The 22,039-nt window shown below is 43.8% G+C and overlaps 1 protein-coding gene across 1 annotated transcript in view; it reads left to right on the top strand.

The window, feature by feature from the left end:
• Positions 1–2,462: 2,462 nt before the first annotated feature.
• Positions 2,463–22,039, top strand: part of efr3a (EFR3 homolog A) — a 112,885-nt gene continuing 93,308 nt past the window's right edge. Inside the window, exons 1-2 of the mRNA XM_080861815.1 lie at positions 2,463–2,789; positions 3,027–3,155. Coding sequence (XP_080717941.1) covers positions 3,146–3,155 — 10 coding nt within the window. The 5' untranslated portion in view covers positions 2,463–2,789; positions 3,027–3,145. The remainder of the gene's footprint in view (positions 2,790–3,026; positions 3,156–22,039) is intronic.

The following is a 22,039-nucleotide window of genomic DNA, read 5'->3' on the forward strand; positions in this document are numbered from 1 at the left end:
CATTGACCTCACCGGCTCGCTGATTACACTTGTCAATATTGTGCTGCACGCCGCCGCCGCCTCCTGAGCAGGAAGAAGATGAGACAGCGGTGAACAGGCCACTTATGGTCTCAGCGCCTCAGCAGAATCGCAGATGAGTGGACTGACTCCATACGATGCAGGATGTGTTCATTTCTCAGTCACACAGCAGCTAATATATTAAAGTAGGATTTGTTTCTGATAGCACAAAATAATCACCACGTACTTTTCAAAGGGGGGTGACGATAAGTGTTTTCCCAGCTGCTTCCTGGCTTTTAAAATCGGCTGTTTTCAGCGGCTCAGTGGCAGCAAACTGGCCTGGTGTGTTAGAAATGTTATAATTAACAAGCATTCATGGCTGAAATGTTTAATGGCACAAACAGTTTGCAATCAATAATTCACAGGATGTGAGAGACGGGAATGTCGGCAGGTATGCAAAGATTGACCTTCCCGCAGGGACTCACCTGTCAGCAGATCAGGTGTGTGTGGCTTTAACATTTTAAACTCGGGTCTAAAAGGTTTACATTGAAAAAAGCAATAGATGGATGTTTATTTTACTCCCTATCTGACATCCCATTGGTTTAAAAATTAGACAGAGCTCTCTGTGTGTGAAGCCCCGCCCCCTTCACACACATGTAAACAGGCTGAGTGAAACATCTTCCTGGTTAAATAACCGTCTGTGTTTCTGTGCTGACAGCGAAACGTTGCTGACTAACGGATAAATCTGTTGATGTTTGCTCGGTGATCACAACACGCCCCCCCAGCTTTATTTATAAGCTGACCCACCTCTGTCACTCTGTCCAGATGTGACACGCAGGCATCTCCTGCATTAGAGTAATTACGCACACACAGAAAAAATGTGTTTTCGTGTATTTTGCGTCAGGCGGAGGGAGAGTGCTGCCGGCTGCAGTTGACTTTAACAGACGCTCGGCGTGCCATCTGTGGGGCCAAAGCTCTTAATCACCCTTAAGTCTATTGGACAGTGCAGCAAATGTCCTTAAGAGCTTAAAAAGCACAACCGGCACACTTTCACACACATTTACACATCAGCTCTGAAGGGTTGTGCGTTCTTTTTTTTTTTTAGCAGAGTTCAGATAATTACCATCTGCAGATCATTATTTATTCTCTTATCTTGCTAACATGTGACAAATTAAAGGAAAAACTGAAACATAGACCCCTCCCACCAAATGCCAGACGTCCAATGGCTTTGTTTTCTGGGATGAATCTGGTCAGCTATAGTCTCTGCTGTTAGAAAGGCGTTCTTTTACACACTTATAGAGGTGAAAGTGAAAGATTTTCAGCTTAATATGGGACTGGAATTATTAGCGAATCTGCCTCAGCTGTTACAGCCACCACTTTTATTATCATAAACTATATGATGCAGTCTGCTTAGTGTCTTCATCATCATCAATTAGCTGAGCTGCATCATAGAGATTACGTTTTAAAAGAACTTCCAGCAGATGAGCTGATGACACTCACACAGCTGTCACTTCAAATCTATTTTTAATGAAAACATCAGGAAAAAAACGTTCATCATTGAAATATTAGCTGGGAACGTATAGTAGGAACAAGAGTGACACATCCAGACAGCATTCATAAGAGTAGATATGTACTGATAGCAAAACCATCAGAGCTGTAAAATGAAGCCAGCATGGACATGACAAACACTGCACTTCCTCTGATGTCCACTAGGGGCTGCCTCCAACCTAGTCCTCATGGATTCCCAACTTTACAGCAGAAATAAACATGTTTACAACCTGCTACAAAAGTAAACAAACAAAAACCACTTTAGGTCTCTACTGACAGTAATGGTAAGGCTTAAAGTTAGGGGCGTGGCCACTTTGATTGACAGGTTAGAAACAGAAAGCTGTTGCTTCTACCTGTGTGCTGGGCTTCACCTGCACAGGACATTTCAACCATGTCTGTGTGCTGCAGTCTGTGCTTCAAATTTGATGAGAGCCATTCTAGTATAATAGTCTGTTACTTAGCAGTAAGTGGATAACCTAGCAGTGTGAGTGTGTGCAGACCTGTATGGTTTATAATTTAGCTGATAAACACTCGGCCCATTTATCTAAATAGGGTCAAACACTTATATCTCCATAAAGTATGACAGCAGCCAAAATGCTCATAGTGGTTTCCAAATGTGATGAGTAAAATAGTAAAATAACCACAAAATTAGTTTTTGTGACTATTTTACATCTTGACTCGGCTCTTTGTGTTAATTCACCTCTCTGCATTCAGTCATTAGTTATTCATCTCTGGCTCTCTTTCACAGTGTGTATTCTCCCCCACCTCCAACTGATCACAGCAGATGCCTGCCCTCCCTAAGCCTGGTTCTGCTGGAGGTTTCTTTGTGTTGAAAGGGAGTTTTTCTTTCCCACTGTCCCCATGTGCTTTCTCATAGTTTTTTTTTTTTTAAAAGGCTGAAATGTAAATAATCATGTAAATATTCAGTCAGTGTGTGTGTTCGTTTTGGACCCTCATACTTAAACCCAGCATGCGCTGAGGTGATGTATCTCATAATGAGCTCATGGTAACATGACTGAACTCCATCATGGCTAAAAACGCATCGCTGACCCTCTGCGGTGAGCTCCGGGGTCCCGTAGGCGGCTATAATTAGCACCGTCCCGGTGAGCAGGCAGCATATGTAGAGCGGGGGCGGTTTTTGGCTCCTACACACACACTTCCGTGTTTATCTGTCACCGTAAAGCAGGAAGCACTGTAGTAATGTGTAGGAGTTGACGAGCCCTCCTGCTGCTGGTTCCTCACAGGTATGTCCACCGGTTACCGTCTCAACTCTCTCCCCCTAACGTCCCCCTCCCGCCTGTCTCCGCTCCGTAAACCCTCCGCAGCCGTTTGGACCGCAGACATTAGCCTCTCCCGGGCTAATTCCTCCCGGACGGTCCGTGTTTACACCGCTGTTCCTGTTTAGCCCATTAACGAGCCTCCCGGCCTCTCTGTTGAAGGTGTCTTATGAAGCCACAGTCAGGTGATTTCTGCCGTTACAGGTAAAGAGAAAGCAGCCGGGGAAGGAGCTACATGGAGGCTAACTAACTGAGCCCGGATCCGTCGGTGCTCGGCAGACGATCACACACACACACGGGGACTGCGGTACATCGGTACCGAAATGCCAGCCGGTAAGCTGCATGTCGGTGTGTGTCAATGAGTGTGAGTGTGTGTGCTGACATGTTTGACAGCTATCCCTACAGTCCGGTGTGTCAGTGTTGCGTTTAAGTGTTGGGCTAATTGTTACAACGGTAAATGGCTGTCTTAAAAAAAGTGCGGTGGTGTGTTCATGGTCACTGTTTCACTGTGGGATTTTTAAGGTGTCACCTGTAGTCCCCGCAAATGACGGATCAATCGATTAATTGATGATCTTCATCCTTAAAATGCTTCTCAAAGTAGAGAATCTTTTTTTTTAGTCCAGATTGTTACACGTTTCACCTATAGAGTGTAACACATATCTTCAAATCAGTTTAGAAGCAAAATAATCTGTTTTGTTTTTTTTTTTAATTTGAGAAGCTGCAGATTGTTACTTTTGACATACAAAGGCCCTAATTCATTTAACTGTTTAAAAAAAAAAAAAAAAAACCCAGTTATGATTTAAGTTTCAGTGAATATGGAGAATATTACGACAGTGCAGCTCTTTTGTCCATCCCTAAAAGGTCAAACTCACTTGCTGTTTAGTTCAGTTCCAGCCGAGATCTGCTCAGCTCAGCAAGATTGGTCTCGAGGAAGAAAAAAGTTTTGACAAGAGAATGTTTGGAAGTTACGACTCCAGAAAAACATTACTGACAACATCTAACAAGGAAGGGCCTGATATGTCATCACATGGTTCAGAGTGAATCATTGTCCTCGTCAGTAGGGAGTGTCCACTGGAAAACTTGGGTGGTAACTTGTACATCCATTGTCTGCTTTTGTCGAATAAACATAAAAATGCCTTTCAATACAGAAAAAACTTTTATGTGGTGCAAGAAAAGCAAGAAAAACACCAAAACAAGGTGCTCGGTGGAGGATAAGCCCCAGAAATAAAATATCCAAGTCGTTTTTAAATCTAAAAATGGAGACTGCGTCCTTCTCTTTTCACCATCGCCTGTCGGTTGGGTGTAACTGCTTCTGTGCCGTGAAAGAAATAAGGATGAGATGTGGGCTAAATCTATCAAGCGCTGCCTCGAGCCGTGCAGTAACTGTGATAACGCTGATATAAACTCATAGCTGAGTATCATTTCTGATCTAAAGCTTTTCCTCTGAATGCTGTTGTGAGTCACTCCTGCTGCCAGTGCGTGTAAGGTGCGGTCAGACCTGTGAGGCCAGGTGGAGTTTAACCCTCTGATGTGATGAAAAGCAGCCGATGATGAGAGCAGGGCTGTAAACAGGAATAAATTGTAGGAGATGGCACGAGTTAGCTTCTCTGAGCTGTTCCTCCTGCTCTGCTGCAAACATTATTTGATCATCCAGGTGAATAAGCTGCACTTTATTTCTGAAGATCAGACTTGTTTGTAGCCTGAAGCCAGCCTATCACTCCTAAGCTGGCTGAACACTGGTCAAACTTCATTGTCAGTGTCTGTAAGTTCAGACCACCATGACTGAAGACTTTATTACACGAATGTATTTCCTCCTGTATGTAAATCACTGCTCTCTGCAGCAGCTGTGTAACTACTGGTGCAGTTGTAATGTCAGCTTGGTTTCAACATAATCATTTATTAAGGAGGAATTGATCTTAATTTTCAATCGACAGACCTAAACATTCACCTACATGCACACGCAGCTGAATCCCTGATGTCCACTTCATTAGATTCCTGGAATATTATGGGTTTTTGTGGAAGTGTGTTGCAGAGAGGAAGCATCAGTCAGGCAGTCTCAGAGGTAATTTGACGACTGGGTCCCTTTAACAGAAATGAATCCAGATGCTTTTTTCCTGTTGTTTCCCCCCTCACGGTATTTTCTGCATCCAGCCCACAAAGTTTGATTTGTGGAAATGACGCAGCTGCTGTCGGCATCACAAAGGATTTATTGTCATTGAACTTTTGTGGTGTATTCAAGTAAATAATAAAACATGTGTAAACATAAAAACAGCTCTCATATAGCACACTGGATGCGTGAGACGTCTTCCAGTGTAAGATACCGGTGCCAGATGAAACCCGTCCAAGTGCTGTTTGTTTGTTTGTTTGTTTGAGCATTTGGAAAGAAGCTGTGGTGCTTCTGGATTTCATGGATTGATGACGTCTACTAGAACGCAGCAGAAGTCACACGTGAACTTCTGATAGTTTCAGGGATTTCTTTTCCTCGTGCAGACGGTGACAGACAGGTCGGGGTGGTCTGTGGTGGTATAGAGAGGGCTGTTGATGAAGTGATTCCTGCCCTCACCTGTGGTCGCGAGCTGTGCATAGTGATAGAAAGAAAGAGCTCATGGATACGAGCTGCAGAAATGAGTTTCTCTGAAGGATGTCTGGGCTCTTCCTTAGAGACAGAGTGAGGAGCTCCATCACTTTAAAGGACTCAGAGTAGAGCTGCTGCTTCTCCACGTTGATAGGAGCTGGGTGAGGTGGTTCAGGATGTCGCCCGGGGCACCCACGACATGCTGGAGTGATTATGTCTCCCAGCTGGACTGGAAAAACCTCTGTGCCCCCCCAGAAGAGCTGGAGGAGTTGGCCAGAGAGAGCAGAGTCTGGGTCTCTCTGCTTGGACTGCTGCCCAGATGCAGAGAAGCAGCAGAAGATGGATTTAAGTTTTCTGCTGTGAAAACTTGTTTCTGAGTTTGAAAACCCGTCTCATTCATCACAGAGGAAGTCCTAAAGTTTGATTCTCAGGGATTTGACAGGATTTTTGTTTTCTGCCGGCTGTAGGTGGAGTGAGTCACACCTCTCGACATTGGAGTTTATCATCTTAAAATTCAGCATTTTTGTTTTGCTTTTTTCTTCTTTCGCTCTCTGTAACTCTCATCTTTTATCTGCTACATTAAAGATGAAGTCAAATAAAATAAATCAGTCTTTTTATTAAAAACACATCGAGGTTTCTGTGATCTGCTGCAGTGGTTTTTTTCTTGTCCTTCTTACTCTCTGTCCTCACTTTAACCCCTTTAATCTTGAATCAGCGATACGTGATTTCAGACTCTGTGTGTGTGTGTGTGTGCGGAGTCTTGACTGTTTCTATTTTGGGAAAGTTGGACTTTGGGCGCCCTCGCCTTTTCTCCTCCTCGAGCAGCAGCTCTGGCAGGTAACCAGCTGCTGTTTACTGCAGATCGTTTCTCTCCTAAAAACCCACTTGGCTGCTGAGACAAGTAGGATGAGAAACGAGTCTGCGGGCCAAGAAACAATCTCCCCCCAGACGGACTCATTATGCTTTGGAGCAGTAGCTGGTGCTGGTGGTGGAGGAGGAGGAGGAGACGGAGGTGGTATTTCAGGCTGCTGATGTGTGTGGATGCTGGCGGTTTTGCTGCAGACAGCATCTGCAGCTTCAAGGACTCTGCATCCCTGCAGGCCTCGAGTCTGCTCTATAATTAGTCCTGGTGGTAAACTGCTGATTGCATTAGTGTTAATGTGACGCTTTCAACATCGATCCCCGATGGGCTGAAGGAGCCGCGCAGGGGTGCGTGTATACATGTATGCATGCATGCATGTATGTATGTATGCATGTGTTTGCTGGACCCAAACGTCCCTCCTTATGTTTGTTTAACTTAACATTAAAAGTTTTCCACTTTTAAAGGGTGAAAACATTGTTTGGACACACGCAGCACTTCAGAGCACTGAACTAATTATTATAATATTTTATTATTAATAATAATAATATTGTGATTTACACTTCCTTAATAAATGACTCCAGATTGAAGTAAAGGCCTACGCTGGGAATAAAAGTAGGGATTTACATTTACTTGGAAACTACTCGATAAAGATGAGACAAAACGAGACTAAACCTCTGAGGGTTAATCAGATCAGTTTGTGATAATAAAAATGAAAATGTTCTCAGTTTTTACAGAGCTCAGGTTTCTCGGTTGCTATGGTTACGCATCCCACTGAAGAGTCTCAGTCATGCGTGCTGTTGGTGTCGGCAACAAACAGCGCTTTGTGACTGTTTCACTTTATTTTAAAACGATTTAACGGCCAAGTTTAAAATAACTTTATTCTAAAACGAGCTCCCAGACAGACGGTGGGCGTCAGTGATTGGTCCTTAGTTTTTCACGCTCGCAGCTCATTCTCGCCTCTGTTTGGCTGCTAATTGGGCGAAGGAATGTGCTGCTCCCCTCCCCCGCTCGCTAAACAGTCGGTTCACAGGGAGATGCTAACAGGCTGCAGCTGCGGTGATGTCACTTTTTTCTTATTTTTCACATGAATTCTGGAGCAGACGTTACAAACTCGCTGTTGTCTCAACGACGATCCCTCCATGCTCATGTACATCCAACCAAAGTCTCGTCCAATCAGCATCGGTGTCACGTTTCCTTAATTCCATGTCAAACATGGCTCAAGTTTCAAGTTATGACATCAGTGTAGGTACAAGGCTTCAGATTGCTTTAAACACTCAGTATCGGAGCATTGCGAGGGAATGACGCTAATATGGTCATCTCATTCCCACGGTTTGCAAGGGACAGCCAATCAGAAGACAGCTAGCTTAAAGGAGGGTTGGCTTCAAGCCTACCCAGTCAAAGTTGAATCAGGCGTGTGCGTCTGAGCCACTGGGAGACAGGAAGTGGATAAAACTGTGTTGATTTGGCTCATTTTCAGTTCTGTTGGCATTTATAGTCGACACAGATTTTTCTGAGCGCTGCTCCATTTCCAGAGCTCTCACTCCTGGGTGTGTTGTGGTCTAGAGGCTCTTATTATCCTCAAAGTGTTAACCACCTCAATTAAGTCATTATGTAGGACAAACCCGCCGTCGCTGCTGTCGCCTCTCCCTGTGCTGCTGCTGCTCTTTAAGTCTGAACGAACAGTCAGATAAGCGCACGGGGAGATAAGTGGAGATAAATGGAAATATTCCTGATGGGAAACATTTTTTATTCTCCTGTTATTATGCAGAGACATTTACATTCAGGGTGATCTGAAGAGGACGCTTCAGTCTACCACTCAGATCCTGATGCCCGTCTTCTTGTAGCCACTAAACGATGCTTTAAACAGTCATGTGTGGCCTTTCGGCTCTGTGATGAAGCACCTCTGCTCGCTCCCCAGAAGCCTAATGTTTTTCATAATGCTGTCGTCACTTCTTTGGATGTTGGCAGAGTGCCTGGTTGGTCCCAGTGCTGCAGGAGGTCTGCTGATGCCACATTTACCAACCCTGCCTTAAAACTGTCTTCATCTACTGGCTATAAATCGATTGTACCAGCAGGCTTTGAGCAAACAGCACCAGCTTGTCTTAAGAAGTCAGGAGTTTTGGGTCTGTCTTAGGTCTTAGTTTCCAATTGTTTTGGCCCAGTGTCGATAAGTGAACCATCTTAAACAGTTACACATGGGTTATTAGTGGAGATTGACTAATCACAGAAACCCCTGAAATTCTACCATACAAAGAGCTGAATGAAACAGATTGTTAAAAGTGTCCACTGCAGCCATCGTCTGTGATTTTCAGATGTTTTTTTGTGATATTTACCTTTTTAAATGTGTTTCTTCCATTCCTGGTGAACGCTGTCACTCGCTTCCCTGTTACGGTCGATTTATCAAACAGCCAGAATTCAACGGCCGCGCAGCATCGTCCACGTTCAGCGCCGAGTTTGGGTTATTCATAGGTAAACGCTTTTGCAAATGGACACAACCGCAGTATTACTCGGCATAAGAGGCACAGGATGAATGGAAATCATGTACAAAACATCACGTGCAGTAAGCTGGAGGAGCTTTATTTTGAGAACTGCTTCAATGAGAGTGATAGAAGTTCTTGAGATCTGGTGCAGCTGACAGCAAAAAGAAATAAAGGTTACTAAAAGCTCGGTGCTTTGTTCTGAACATGAATGAAAAGAATCACCAAATCTGCTGTAAATCAGAGCTGCTATAAAGGGAATCTGAACTGGAACACCTTTAAAAACATCAGAAATAAGAAGAAATGTTGGAGCACCTGTGTTATTTACAGGTGGGATCAACGTTTCTTTCTTTAATTTGAAGAAAAAACAAGGTCAGGTTCTCCCTTCCTGTTGAGCTGCTTGTACCTGTAGCGGGCCCAGTCTTGATTCCTTGATCGATCCGATGGTTCAGACTTCTCGATGTGCGGCCTGGCTTAATGAAACATACTTACGATCAGCCTGAGATGATCGACGACTTCGGCCTTTAGGAGACTGTTGGGATTTGTTGCCATTTTCTGATCTTTTGCAGATCATCATCATCAGTTAATCGAGAAAAATATCTGGCAGATTAATTGATCATGAAAACAATCATAAACAACAGCAATAATGTAACCTTCAGAAGATGAGACACCAGCGTACGGTGATGATTACACAATCTAAAATTAGCAGGCTGCTAATTGATTTTCATCCCCTAAAGAAAAAAAATGAATCGAGAAACATTTGACCAAGAAAGAAACGGAGAAGAGTGCAGGACGCATTCAGAGATCATCAGTAGAAATCAGGCAGTGTTCAGAAGACTTTACAAGCTGTGTCAGAATAAAGGTTAACATGATAGATGTGCTATAACTTAATCCTCTTTTCTGCCACAGCTAGCGTGTGCAGGGTTGCCATTAAAAAAAAACATTTAAAGGTTTATTTCCATTTGCGTTGCACTTTTATTTGCGTTGTCGGTGCTTACGCCGTTGTAAAAGCGTCTAAATAGATCAGGACCACCTGCGGCGAGGGCCCTCCGTCCGCTCACATCTTCAAAGTTGTGTCGGATGAGAAGCTGGTCGCCCGTTTGCGTCCTCGGTGGAACACGGGAGTATTTAGGATGCAGGAGGAGTCGCAGTGAAAGAAACCCAGCGGGCCCGTGCTGTTTTGATGCTCCGCTGGCTAATTGTACGTGAGCTGTCGGTTCCTGTGCTCTTAGGACGGTTCCTCCCTCAGTTGTTGGCTGTGATTTGTATTCACAGTGGAAGATGGTTTGTTCTGCAACGGAGGATTTTGGCCTAAATATAACTTCAAAGGAGATGCGCCTCGCTCTGTTTCCCCCACCGGTTGCGTCTTTGCAGACGGGGAAGCTTTTATCTTTCTGTGCTTGTTGTTTGACGCCCAGCTCTCTGCTTTTCAGCACTTTTGGATGGATTTTGCACCTTTCTTCTGGTCTGTTTTGTAGTCGGGTGTTTGCACGCGTCGCTGTCAGTATCACAGGTGTCGGTACAGAGATGTTGAGCCGCAGTCCTCTGTCAGGACAACAGCAGCATGTAAAACAGCCAAACGGGGGGCAAAGCTTCCAGTTTTCACTGCAGATGCTATAAAATGACTGTGCAGCTTCCACATAATGTTAACCCTCTGAGGTTGCCATCGATCACGACTTTAATCTAAATTCTAATCATAAGTAGATTTAGTTTTTATTAAATTGTTCTTCCAAGTCTTGGAGATCAGGGGACAAAGACGACGGTCATTCTAGCTGACAAATCAAAAACTCGTCACGCCTTCCTCGCAAACGCAGGGTTGGGTCGGGTTATGCTGCGTAGCTGATTGATTCATCTAGCGTTCATTTCTCCAGCCAGGTGTGTGGAAGCAGCCTGTGGATCATCAGCAGATCACATCTGTACAGTCGCTTGATGGAAATATTCTAACATTTATTAGTGGAATAAAAATGTATTTGGTTTTGTAGCTGAGGGGGAACCTCATCATATCAGGAGGCTGCTGACATTTAAACTCCGCATGTTTGATATGGACCAGCTGAATTTCAGGCTGCTGTCAGTCCAACCTTTAACCTTTGCTGTGAAAACAGGAAGAGTGTTTTCTTCACGGCACAGCTTAATCTTGTAGTTCCCACATCGCTCCCTTATGGCTGTTTGCTGCCAGACCTTGCCTTTCAGTTCAGCGTCATGTTTTTAAAAGAGATTTTTTTTTTTGCAGTTAGATTGTTGTTTAGAAAGGTACACAGTGTCGTATCTAAAGACCACAACCCGTCCATCGTGGCGCTCTCGTGTTCCTCTCTCGGTGTTTTGTTTTCAGAGCACACGCGACTCGCGCGGTAGCGGTCCAGACGCTCGCTGTGAGGTCCCTCTGGCTCTGCAGTCTGTCCTTTTTTGGATGCGAGAGGCTGTTTGTGAAGTCTGTGGAAAGAATGTCAGAACACAATGAGCAGGAGGAAAAAAACACAGCTAAACTTTGCTTATTTTAGAATAAGCAAAGTGACTAAAGCTTGGCATAAATGAGCACTGTCTACAAACACCACGCAGTGACCTGCTTGGATGTTTGATGTTTGGCTTCACTTGGTCAGGTGTAGGAAAAGGTCATGGGCGGGGCTAAAAAACCCTCTGGCTGCTCAAACTAGTGATGAACCCAGCATCTAATTTACTGTTACGCCGATTTAAACAGGAAGAAATCACGTTTAGTTGATTGTTTTGAAACATTTCAATACAAGTGAGTCGTAGATGAGGTTAAATATTACAAACATTAGTTGTGAATTTTGACTTTAAGGAGTTCATAAATCAATCGATTTGTATTCATAGGTATACTGCTGCCGTTCCACCCCCTTATTGTAATATTCACATCTTCATGACATACGTGCGAGTCAGTAAGGACAAATGACTCAAATTCATGACAGCACTTAACACTCAAATGAAATAATATGTAGGAAATATTTCCACCTTAAAAGCTTCCAGTAGCTGCGGGTTCATATGTAAACTAACAACGAGTTATCTTACTGGAGAACAACAGAGTGACTGACAGACACGGGCAACATCATAGATCATCATGTGATCTGCTGACTAATGTATGTAAACATGAGCCTTGATCGTGTGCTCTGCTATCTGAACTCATACCTCTGTACACCTCTATTCTTAATCTTATACCAAACAGACGTCAGAAAAAGGTTAATCTACTAAATAAATCATGTATGTGTTGAATGTTAGTAACAGTTCAGAGAGTTGTTCACTTTGTGTGATGTGATTTGTCATTGGGGTCTGGTCAGTCGTCAGCATTTTGTTATCATTTCTGGTTAGCGCTGTAGGTCAAGCAGAAACGGACCTCACAACAACTGGGAGACTTTGATCCATGCACATCTGTACGAATGAGCTTTGTGGGCTCACGGTGTTTGAACGTGTCAGCCAAGAATGGCTCTCGAGCCGGCTCAGCTCACGTTCACGACTTTTTCGTTATCCAAAACTATCAGCGATGTGTTGATAACGAAGCTCGTGCTGTGGATGGCTCGTCGCAGACGTTTGGTCCATTTTCAGCGTGGCCTTCCTGCCACCTGATGGTGTTTACCTCTGCTTGAGACCCGGAGCTTGAACTTTTACTGAAAACTGTTTAACCATCATGCTCCATCCTCCCTGTGCTGGCATGTTTATATTAGCCTAACCTTAGCTCTGTAGTCACAAGGGAGCACGTTGTGTCAACTGGCGTAAATTCACCAACTGTCCAAACGTTGCTAATTTTTAGCTTCTGGTCTTTGTTCATCGCAGATAGCTGACAGACGTTGACCTCAGACCAAGTCTGTTTCTCTCGGCTAGGTGTCATATTAACATGAATTTAATGTAATTGTTGAGTTAACAGTAGCTTTAATAAGAGTGCACGACTCACATGGAATATACTGGATGCACCTTGTGGTTCAAAATGGTTTTGTGCAGCTGAGCTTCGTTATCAACTCCATCTTCTCTGAGATACATTACATACACGTCCCAGCTGGTGTGTATTCAGATTCTGTTCATATTTTTATTATTTTAGGTTTGAAGCTGTTTGATAAAAAGCTAATTTAAGAAACAACTAGAAGCTAATAAAACACCATCAGAACTAGGGCTGCCACGATTACGTCGACTATCAAAATCATCGACGACTAATTTAATAGTCGACACGTCGTTTTAAGCTTTGTAAGATCCCAAAAGACGCAGGAATAAGTAGCAGGATTTAAGAGTGTAATAACGGACTGAAACGGAAGATGGCAGCACTGCATGTACAAGGATGCCAGCTGCCGTTAATCCTCGAAGAAGAAGCTGTGTCCGGTATCTTAGCTGTGTCCAAATTCTGGAACCGCATCCTCCTGTGCCCGCGTTTGTAGGCCGATTATGTTACACCGACACGACGAATACTGTCCAAATTCGTAGAGTCCGACAAATACGCCCTTCGTTTCCCCAGATTTGAAGGATGGGTCGGTTGTATACTTCGTGGCCCAACCTATCCCAGAATTCATAGCGCGGCCCAGCTCAGTTTCCAACAATGGCGGCAGCTAGTTAGTTTTAATGTTACTCTTATTATTCTTTCTGGGTCACAAAATAAACGTTTAACAGTTTCAGGCGAGAATGTAGCTGTGTAAACCTCAAATATCGGCTCAGTTTATCAGGACACCACATATTTTCAAAAGCGCTCTGACGTTTTCGGAGACATCTGTTACCCACTAGCTCGATAGCGAGCCGGGGGCAAGGCTCACTAGAGCCGTGAGAACACCGGACTCCCGGCAAATCGTTTTCAAACCCACCGCCGTCTTTCGCTACTCAGGTTAAACATACATAAGTCACTTAGATAACTTAAAAATGTTATTGTTTGGCTTTTTTTTTCAGTATTTTATTTGTTCCTGAGTAAATCGGTTTGGCTGAGATTAAAGTTATAGTTTTTACACAGCTGAATAAACGTCAAGCAGACAGCTGATTATCAGAAGTGTGAGATGCTCCAGAATTTACTCCGGTGTCCTGTTATATTTTAGATAGCAAGGAGTTTATTAAACTTCACCGAAACAATCTGCAAATTTCATTAAAATTTAACAAACTATCATCTTGTCTTTATTGTTATTTAGCACATACCTTAAACACTTAAAGCTGTAAGCTAATGATAGTTATATAAGAGCAGATGCTGCTGGTGCAATAAGCTGTAGTTTTACGTTCAGTGGATGATGATCTGACTAGTCGACTATCAAAATAATCGTTTGTGGCAGCCCTAATTAGAATCATCTCAGTAAATTCAGGAACAATAAAGTTTTGTTTGTCTCTCACAAGTAGTAAATACAAAAACGAAAAACAAAATCTACACAAGATTAATAAAATGTAGCAAATATAATATGTAAATATTTCAAAAAGTAGCAGCAGCAGGAAACAGTAACTGAAGCTTTGAGTGTTTTCTGGCAAATGTCTGAGCAAAATAAAGGCGACTTAATGGAAAAGTGTTTATTTGGAGATTATTTTTAACAGTTTCTGTCAGGTTTAATTTTGCAGCCTGTATGTTTATATAAGAGTGGAAGTGGAAGCTGTGTCCTTCCCTGTTCATTCAATAATTGACCAGTTATTCTTGTTTTGGTTGTTTTTTGCTGCTCTAACAGAATAAAATCTGGTCCTGTCCCCTCCATTTAGTCCTGATATTGCATCTTTTGAACTACGCTGCGGTTCAGGAAACGGAGCCCTGCGATAAAAGTTTTAGGTAATTTTAACAGACCGAGCGCTGCTGTGATTTGTGCCTGTCTGGAGTGTTTTCAGCTCAGTCTGACTCTAAAATTAGAGCCTGAGCCGCCTGACTGTGTGAGGTATGACGGTATCTGCAGCAGCCATCTGTGGCCGTTACGCACCGAGCTGCTCCACACTCGCGAGGACCCGACATCAAGCGTTTCTCCGCTATCTAACCTTGAACCCGAGACCATGTCTACACTAACCCTCTGAAATTGAAAGTGCAACTTGGCTGAGCTTCTGTTTGGACTGAAACGTGAACTCTTTTAAAAACAGACTGAATAAATCCATAAGTTTGCTCACTAGCATAGATGAAAACATCTTTTTAAAACCTCATTTTGTGCCACATCAGCAAACTTATTAAGCATGTTTCTAAAACCAGATAACGACTGTTGTTATTTTTAACCCCGAGTAACTAGCAGCTGTTTGGCAGGCGTCAAAGCTGGTCAAGGATTTTATAGGGTTCAATTTTCCTAGCGACCGCAGGTTGCCAAGTGGTTTCCAGGTATTTGCCAGGTGGTTGGCAGCCAGTCTCTAGGCCTGTGTGACAGCGCTCTTGGTGATGGCTCTCTGGCAGGTGTGAGAACTCGTCGAGGTTTTCCGGGGAGCCGAGAGTCTCTGAGTTCTTGTTTGGGGCAGTTTCCCACATTTGTCCTGCACGAGGTTTCGACTTTTTGCGTTTGATTCCTGCTAGCTGTGATGACACCTTCAGTTTGTGCCTCTTGTTGTGAATGTTGAGGTGTGTTTAGGATCAATATCTGTTAGAGAAACCGTCCTCTTGTCATCTTTTTAACGCTCCCGTGCCTGCGGTTGCAGCACCGCCTGAACCAGCATCGATTCATGTTTGTGCTCAACATTCGGAGCTGAGGTTGCAGCCAAATGTCCACATTTAGACGTCGTCCTTGAGCGCCGTGGGGCCGGTCACAGCGGGAGGGTAACAGTGAGGATCTGTTCAAAGAGCAGATCATCGTGAAAGAGAAAACCTGGCTCTGAATGTCGTCTCTCTTTGAATCGCACCAGCTTTCTGAAATGTTCTTTACTTCTGAGAAACGTCCTCGTGTTCAAGGTCTTCAACTAAAATTAGTCCCGAGTTACACAATCGCAGAGGCCCACACACACTCACACAGATGTAAATGCACATGCTCACACACATTTTTAAAAACGCCAAATTCCTTCAGCAGCAGTCTCTCAACAAATCTGCGTAATTACTCTCCAATCAGGATGATTAAAACACCGTCGACCCCGCACACGCACAAAGCCAGAATACACACGCTCATTATGTCAGCTCTCCAGAGTGTGTTTGCATCTGCGTGTGTGTTTTAGCATCCTTTCCCCTCAGCTGTCGGTGGGGGAATGATACCGACGTGGTTTTTTGGAGCCACTCTGCAGCGTTGCAGCTTCACCTGCGGCGTTTAGCTGAGCTGCTGCTGCTCTGCCGCTGCCGGCGGCGAGGGGAAACGAGCACTGCAAGGTCAGTGGTGAGTGTCAGCATGTGAGGAGGGGGGAGGAGAGAGGGAGCGAGCGAGCGAGGCTGGAAACAAAAAAAGGAGAGGGAGAGAGAGACTGTGGAGTCGAGGTCCACCTGGCAGGCCGTCCTCTGCGTCGCCTCCAACAAGATGGATTCAGAGAACAACGAGTCGGGTAGGGAGCTTCTTTTTAATAAGCAATGCCTCTCCTGTGTGTGAGGGTGTCTGTGTGTGAGAGACATTGGCACAGTGAGAGAGGCTGACAGAGTCCAGGTCTCGGGGATGAAGCCTGCGTGGCAGCGGCCATCGATCTGCTCGTCTCGGTCGTCCAATCAGCTGCCGGTGCTCCTTGACTGACGTGCCTCGAGACCAATGATGGCGAATGCACAGATTTCATGTTGTGAGGGATCCTGACGCTTTCTGACTGCTTTTGTTTTTGAATCGAAGCTCACAGTCGCCTCAGCAGCTGCAGACGGTGTGTGTGCGTGCACGCATGCATGGGTGTGTGTCTGTAGGATTTGTGCCTGTACAAATGTGAGTGCTAGATTCTCTTATTGTTGTGTCATGTATAAATGAGTATGGGTGGCATTCAAAGAGCTACTTAGATGTATGAACATATTAAAATGCTCAAACATACAGAAAACTCCAGAAAGAGAGGGGAAGAGCTGAGTTACACCATGAAATACAAAAGTTGTGCCTTATTAATCCCAAAAGTTCGGAAATTATTTTCACAGCAGCCAAAAAGCAGCGATAAACCTGAGTGACGGTTTCTCGCAGGATGTCGAAAACCCATCGGCTCGTCCGACGTCGCCGACTTTCAGAAATGGAGGAGGAGCTCGCTGGAGCTGGAGCTGAATGGCTCAACTTTGCTTTTATGCAGGAGACACAAAACAAGCGAGAAGTGAGAGAAATCTCAGCATCCCACGTGAGGTTCTGGGAATAAGCTGCTGTAGTTTGGTTCCAGCTGTTAGAACATTTCCGGGGAGTTATCTGTTACGGGTGCAGTTATGACCACAATGATATTTATCAGGTTATTTATCAGGATTATGCTTTGAGTTTTATGTATAGTGCAAATCTTTGCATCAAAATAAAACTGTTCCTCATTCACCTAAATTCAGTGCACCGCTGAGAAGAGCATAAAAAACAACAGGAAATGAAGTCAACATCTGGCCGACATCACGTTTACCTGAAGCCTTCGGTGCTCACTGTGTTTATTGCACTCTCACCTTTTGCCAAGGGGAACACGACTGGCTGGAGATTCAGGTGAGATGGACAGAGCGCACGCTCGCTTTCATGGACGTCTGAGCTGACGTTGGGCGATTCATGTTCGCAGCCACTGACCTGTTTTACTTTGTCGTCACGCATTAATAATACTGCAGTTTGTGCTGTGTTTGCTGGCAGCTCATTAAGTCAGTTACGTTGCTTTGTGTCATAGACACAGCTCTACAGGTATTCATCACTTATGCTAAATCTGAAGTACTTGCAAAGAACAGATGACGACGTTCTTCTGGGAACAAGCTCGTCACGTTCTGCTGTGCCAGATGTTTGAATTTTTGTTCTCATCGTCTGGTGTCAGTTGTGTATCTGTCTCTTAACACACTGTTACTCATCCCGACTATTTCCAGGAAACTTGGAGCTGCGTGGTGCAGTATGAGGTCGTGTTCATTAAATTGTATGAAGCCAGAATCCTGATTTGGATTCAAATCGTGTGGCTCAATTAGCCGTAGTGTTTCCTTCCCTCGTGTTGTGATGATGGCTGTTCAAAGTTTGGAGGCATAAATGGCAAAAACTGTTTCATGCAAAAAGATTTTAGCATGAAAGTTTTCTACTTTTCCTCTTCAGAGCTCTCCTGTTTTGCAGCTCATTGGCTCGTCTGATTAACGCTGCAGGGTCTTTACAATATAAGACTGCTGTTGTGTTTGTTGCACACGTTAGTACTTAACAGTTGCTTGGTTAGCTCATCAATGGTTTAAAAAAAGGACAAGAACCAAATAAAAACAGCTTTTTTTTATTTTTTTTTTAAAGCTAAAACAACAATTTGATTGGTCACAGGAAGTCTTTCTGGGCTGATGGCATCCATTTGTAAACGAGATCTCTCAAACATGGCCGACTCGATCAGCTGCCTCACATTTACTCGTTAACCAACACAGAGTTCACGAAGTTAATCCACTTGTATCTGAAGCTGCTTCGGCCTGTGTTCCCAGATGAAGCTGAGCATGAAGGACTGCGTGTGCGTGTTTGGGTAGCGGGCGGTCGTCCTTCCGCTTCAGGCTGGCAGATGTTTGATTGGCGGCAGCGCTGAAGCACCAGAGGTCATCCGCTGCCTTTCACGCTCAATTAAGTCCCTGCCTGCGGTACACCCTGCACGTCTTTATGAGGGCTCTCACTGATGTGCATGTCTGCTAACTAAATGTAGCTCCAACAGCAGTCTGATGGTTAAAGCTTTCCTTTTAGAGCCAAGCTTGGAGTCAAACGGTTTTCTCAGCGAGTGAGGAGTTGATGGCAGGCAGCACTTCGATTTCCCTGCTGCAGGCTGTGATATTGGTTATAGTAGTGGCTTTCAGAGAGAGTGTAATGCAGGTCATTGCTTGTAGCAGGCAAGGATATATCAGGATACACTCTCTGAATGCATGATTGTGCCAGATTATAGGTTGCAGCGCTCATCCAAACAGCACGTGTGAGAGACTGAAGTCATTTGTTACAGGAGCTCTGCACGGCTCTGATGGCTGATGCCACAGGTGCTCTTCACATACGTTCAGATACAAGCCTGGAAACAATGGAGGCGCTTTGTCTTTTATTTTCTTTGGGTCTTTTATTGCTGTGCTTGTGCTCGTATCTAAAACCAGTCCACGATTTACGAGCCTTATGGTCATAACTGGTTTGATAAGTGATTTGTCAGCTTGTGCTTACTGAGCGTTTTAAAAATATCCTGAAAGACCAACATCTTCCAGCCGCCCAGGAGCAATTTGTTGAAAATCTGCTTTTTCCAAAAGGTCTTGGAGATTAGACCAGATCTACTCGAGACTCACGGCCCGCCTGTCGGCACACCTCAGGTGTCACTTCAGTTAAGCCTTTTAGTTGTTGTATCTCACTTATTTGTTACTGCGAAGTGTTTGCCTGTGATTAGTTTAAATGTAATTTTTGCATTGTGTGAATTTTGCATTCGGTTTTTATGTTCTGTTGTCTATTTTCTGTTTTCTTCTTTTCCATTAAAAGAAACATGTTTCCTGTCAGTGCAGATCAGATGCTTTCATGCTGGATGGGGAGGAGTTTAGAAATGTTGTTTGAGTTTTCCAGTAAGTCGTACCCCGATGCAGTCTGAATAACATGATGATTGTTGAAAATGATCCTGTAATAGATGTGTGGCATGTCTGGAGTGTGAGGAACACACGTGAGCTATTACAGAAGTAAAACTGATGTAAAAGCCACAGACAAATGAAAGTTAAGCTCCGAGTCCACATCAGCAGAGAGCGTAATCCCTGCCTTTGAAAGTCTGGTTACAAACTGTATTTGACTGAGTCCTGATCTTAGACTTCATTATAATGTAAGATATGACATCTGAGATGCTTTGTGACAGAAGCATAAATAAACTTTGATGTGTTGCATCAAATTTCAGTCAGATCAGACATCAGAAGTCAGATGTGAGGACTTTCATGCGTCGCATCAAGTCTTCTTTCATATTGTGGTTTTAAATCTTTCTCCTGTCAGATCCTCTTGATCTGAGCGGCGTGCCGGGTTGGAAACCGCTAAACCAGGAAATCAAAACCTGAATTTCAGTCACAACTAACTACCTTCAAAATGTCCCTCTCTTTTATTCCTTTGGCAGTTTTCTCTCTGCTCTTATTCTGCATTAACATTTTTAGACATTTTGCTGACATTTAACTTTGCAGATATTTCACCCACAGTCGACTTGGATTTGTAGCTTTTCATCTCTGAGGAAGGTCACAGTCTGAGCTCCACTCGAAAAGATTCTTATAAAACTAGTTCACAGTTATGTAAAATATTATGATTATATAGTTCTGTATTAATTCTATAAATCATCACAATCAGAGGCTCCTCTACAAATGTGCTTGGTTCTCTGTTCTTGGCTACTTTTTAGGTGAAACTAAATAAAAAGCAGCGTAATCCGAGTGCGACTGTGAGCTTCAAGCTGGGTGTTTGCTTGAAATGACTTAATCATTGTTCAGTCAACATTTTCTGGCTTTAGCATTTCAGTCATCATACCTGCCAACACCCCCGTTGTTTCCCAGCAGCAGGTTTACTGTTTTACCTGGAAACCTGCTCCAACTTTATTATGAATGATTCACAGTTTTTATGTAATTAGAACCTTTGTTAAGCAGCATGTTACAGATAATAAATAATAGCTCCACATAACACGATTTTCCAGAATAAAGTGGATGGATGACGGTTGACTGTGTGCAATAAGGAATCTGTAATTTCACCCACTGAAGATCGCAGAGGTTTGACATGGAAAAGGTGGCATGTTGGGACCACGTGCCTTTCATTTATCTGATCCGCACTCCTGTTCGCCGCTCAGTTTCATGCTGCCTGCCCAGAGCAAAGCGTTATAGCCCGAGCCTCGATGTTTTCAGATTTGCTAATGAAGCTGAGGTCAGTGGAAACCGCTGTGTTTTCCAGAATACTGCGTTCTTGGAATCTCGGTCTTTGCTGCGGGATTAATTGAAATGGCAGTGGCTGAACTCCTAATGTGATCAGTGTAATTCAGTCTCTGGCCGATCGAGAAGATGGGGCTGCTGATAGATTCATTCAGAGGCAGTCCCGCTTAATTGGATTCGTTCTGCCTTTAAAGAAGCAGGATGTCTTTTATAAGGTTTCTGCCTGCAGAGCTTCGCTTCACGTGGACCTCGCTGACCCTAAAGCAGCAGATATTCTGCATTCAGTAAAAATATCACTGAGTTAGATCTGCAAAAATATAATGCGCATCATCATCATGTTAAATCATTTGCATACCAGAACATTTCATCGAGTCACAGCTCTCCAGCGCTGGCTGACAGACTGGCCACAAGCGATTACAGCCACAGTAGCAACATGTCAGAACGGTCGAGCGTCTATATTCGGGTTGCGCGAGTACGTACGCTGGTGACAGTTTTTATTTGTGGCAGCAAAAATTCCAAGTGTGGCTGCAGCCAAATGAACACACTGCTTGGACGAGCTGCTGCTGAACAGTTCGGGTCTGTCTGTAGTCATTCATCCAAAGCCGAGGCATAGTTTCCACTACATCTCATCAGGAGCCTCGTGGATGTTTTTCTATTGATCGTCTCTGTAACATCTTTGTTTCGATCTCTGTGAGAGACTCGCATTTGTAAATCCCAACTAAAATCTGCACAGATGCAGTAAATCGTGGTATTTCTGCCTTAGCTCCAAGGTGTAAATGTAGAAATCCTTCTAGGCTGCTCATCCGTTTGTGGAGCATTGAAGGACGCGTATAGTCGTGTTCTACAGTGAAAGACTTTACACTTATTTAGAGATGTACTCAAGACTGAGAATAATGCTTAATTACCCACATGCTGCCAATGTTTAGGATCGTGTTATTCACCTTTCTAGTCTCTAGTTATGAACCCACAGCAAAAATAAACAGGTTTAAGTTGAATATTTTCATTGATGCTACATAGAAATATTGACTCAACTTCAAACTTGCTTTGGTTTCAGAAAGCTTGGGTTTGGCTCGTTGGAAAAAATGACCCAAATCTTCTATTTTGCAGTGTTTGGTGACCTAAAAGCCAAAAGATACCAGGGAACCTCTGATTGGCCTTTTAGCAAAACAAACTTTCAATATTCCACTAGCTTACTTGGCTATCCTTTGGGATAGTCTGTTAGCTCATATATTTTTCCAACATGGTGAAAGTGCAGTGATTTCAACGCTGGTATTCTGCTGTACACCAAACGCAGGATGTCTTTGTCTGCTTGGAAATATGAAAATATTTAAGCATTTAATGGTATTAAAGGTTTGGGCTGTAGATGAAGCATCTCCTTTGTGTTTTCACTGATTTATTGTGATCCCTTAATGATGTGCTTCCTGATGTTGGCCTCCACTGCATTCAGTCTACTGCACAGCCATCAGTCCTGCA

This window comes from Rhamphochromis sp. 'chilingali', assembly GCF_963969265.1.
Source record: "Rhamphochromis sp. 'chilingali' genome assembly, chromosome: 16".
Classification (NCBI taxonomy): domain Eukaryota; kingdom Metazoa; phylum Chordata; class Actinopteri; order Cichliformes; family Cichlidae; genus Rhamphochromis; species Rhamphochromis sp. 'chilingali'.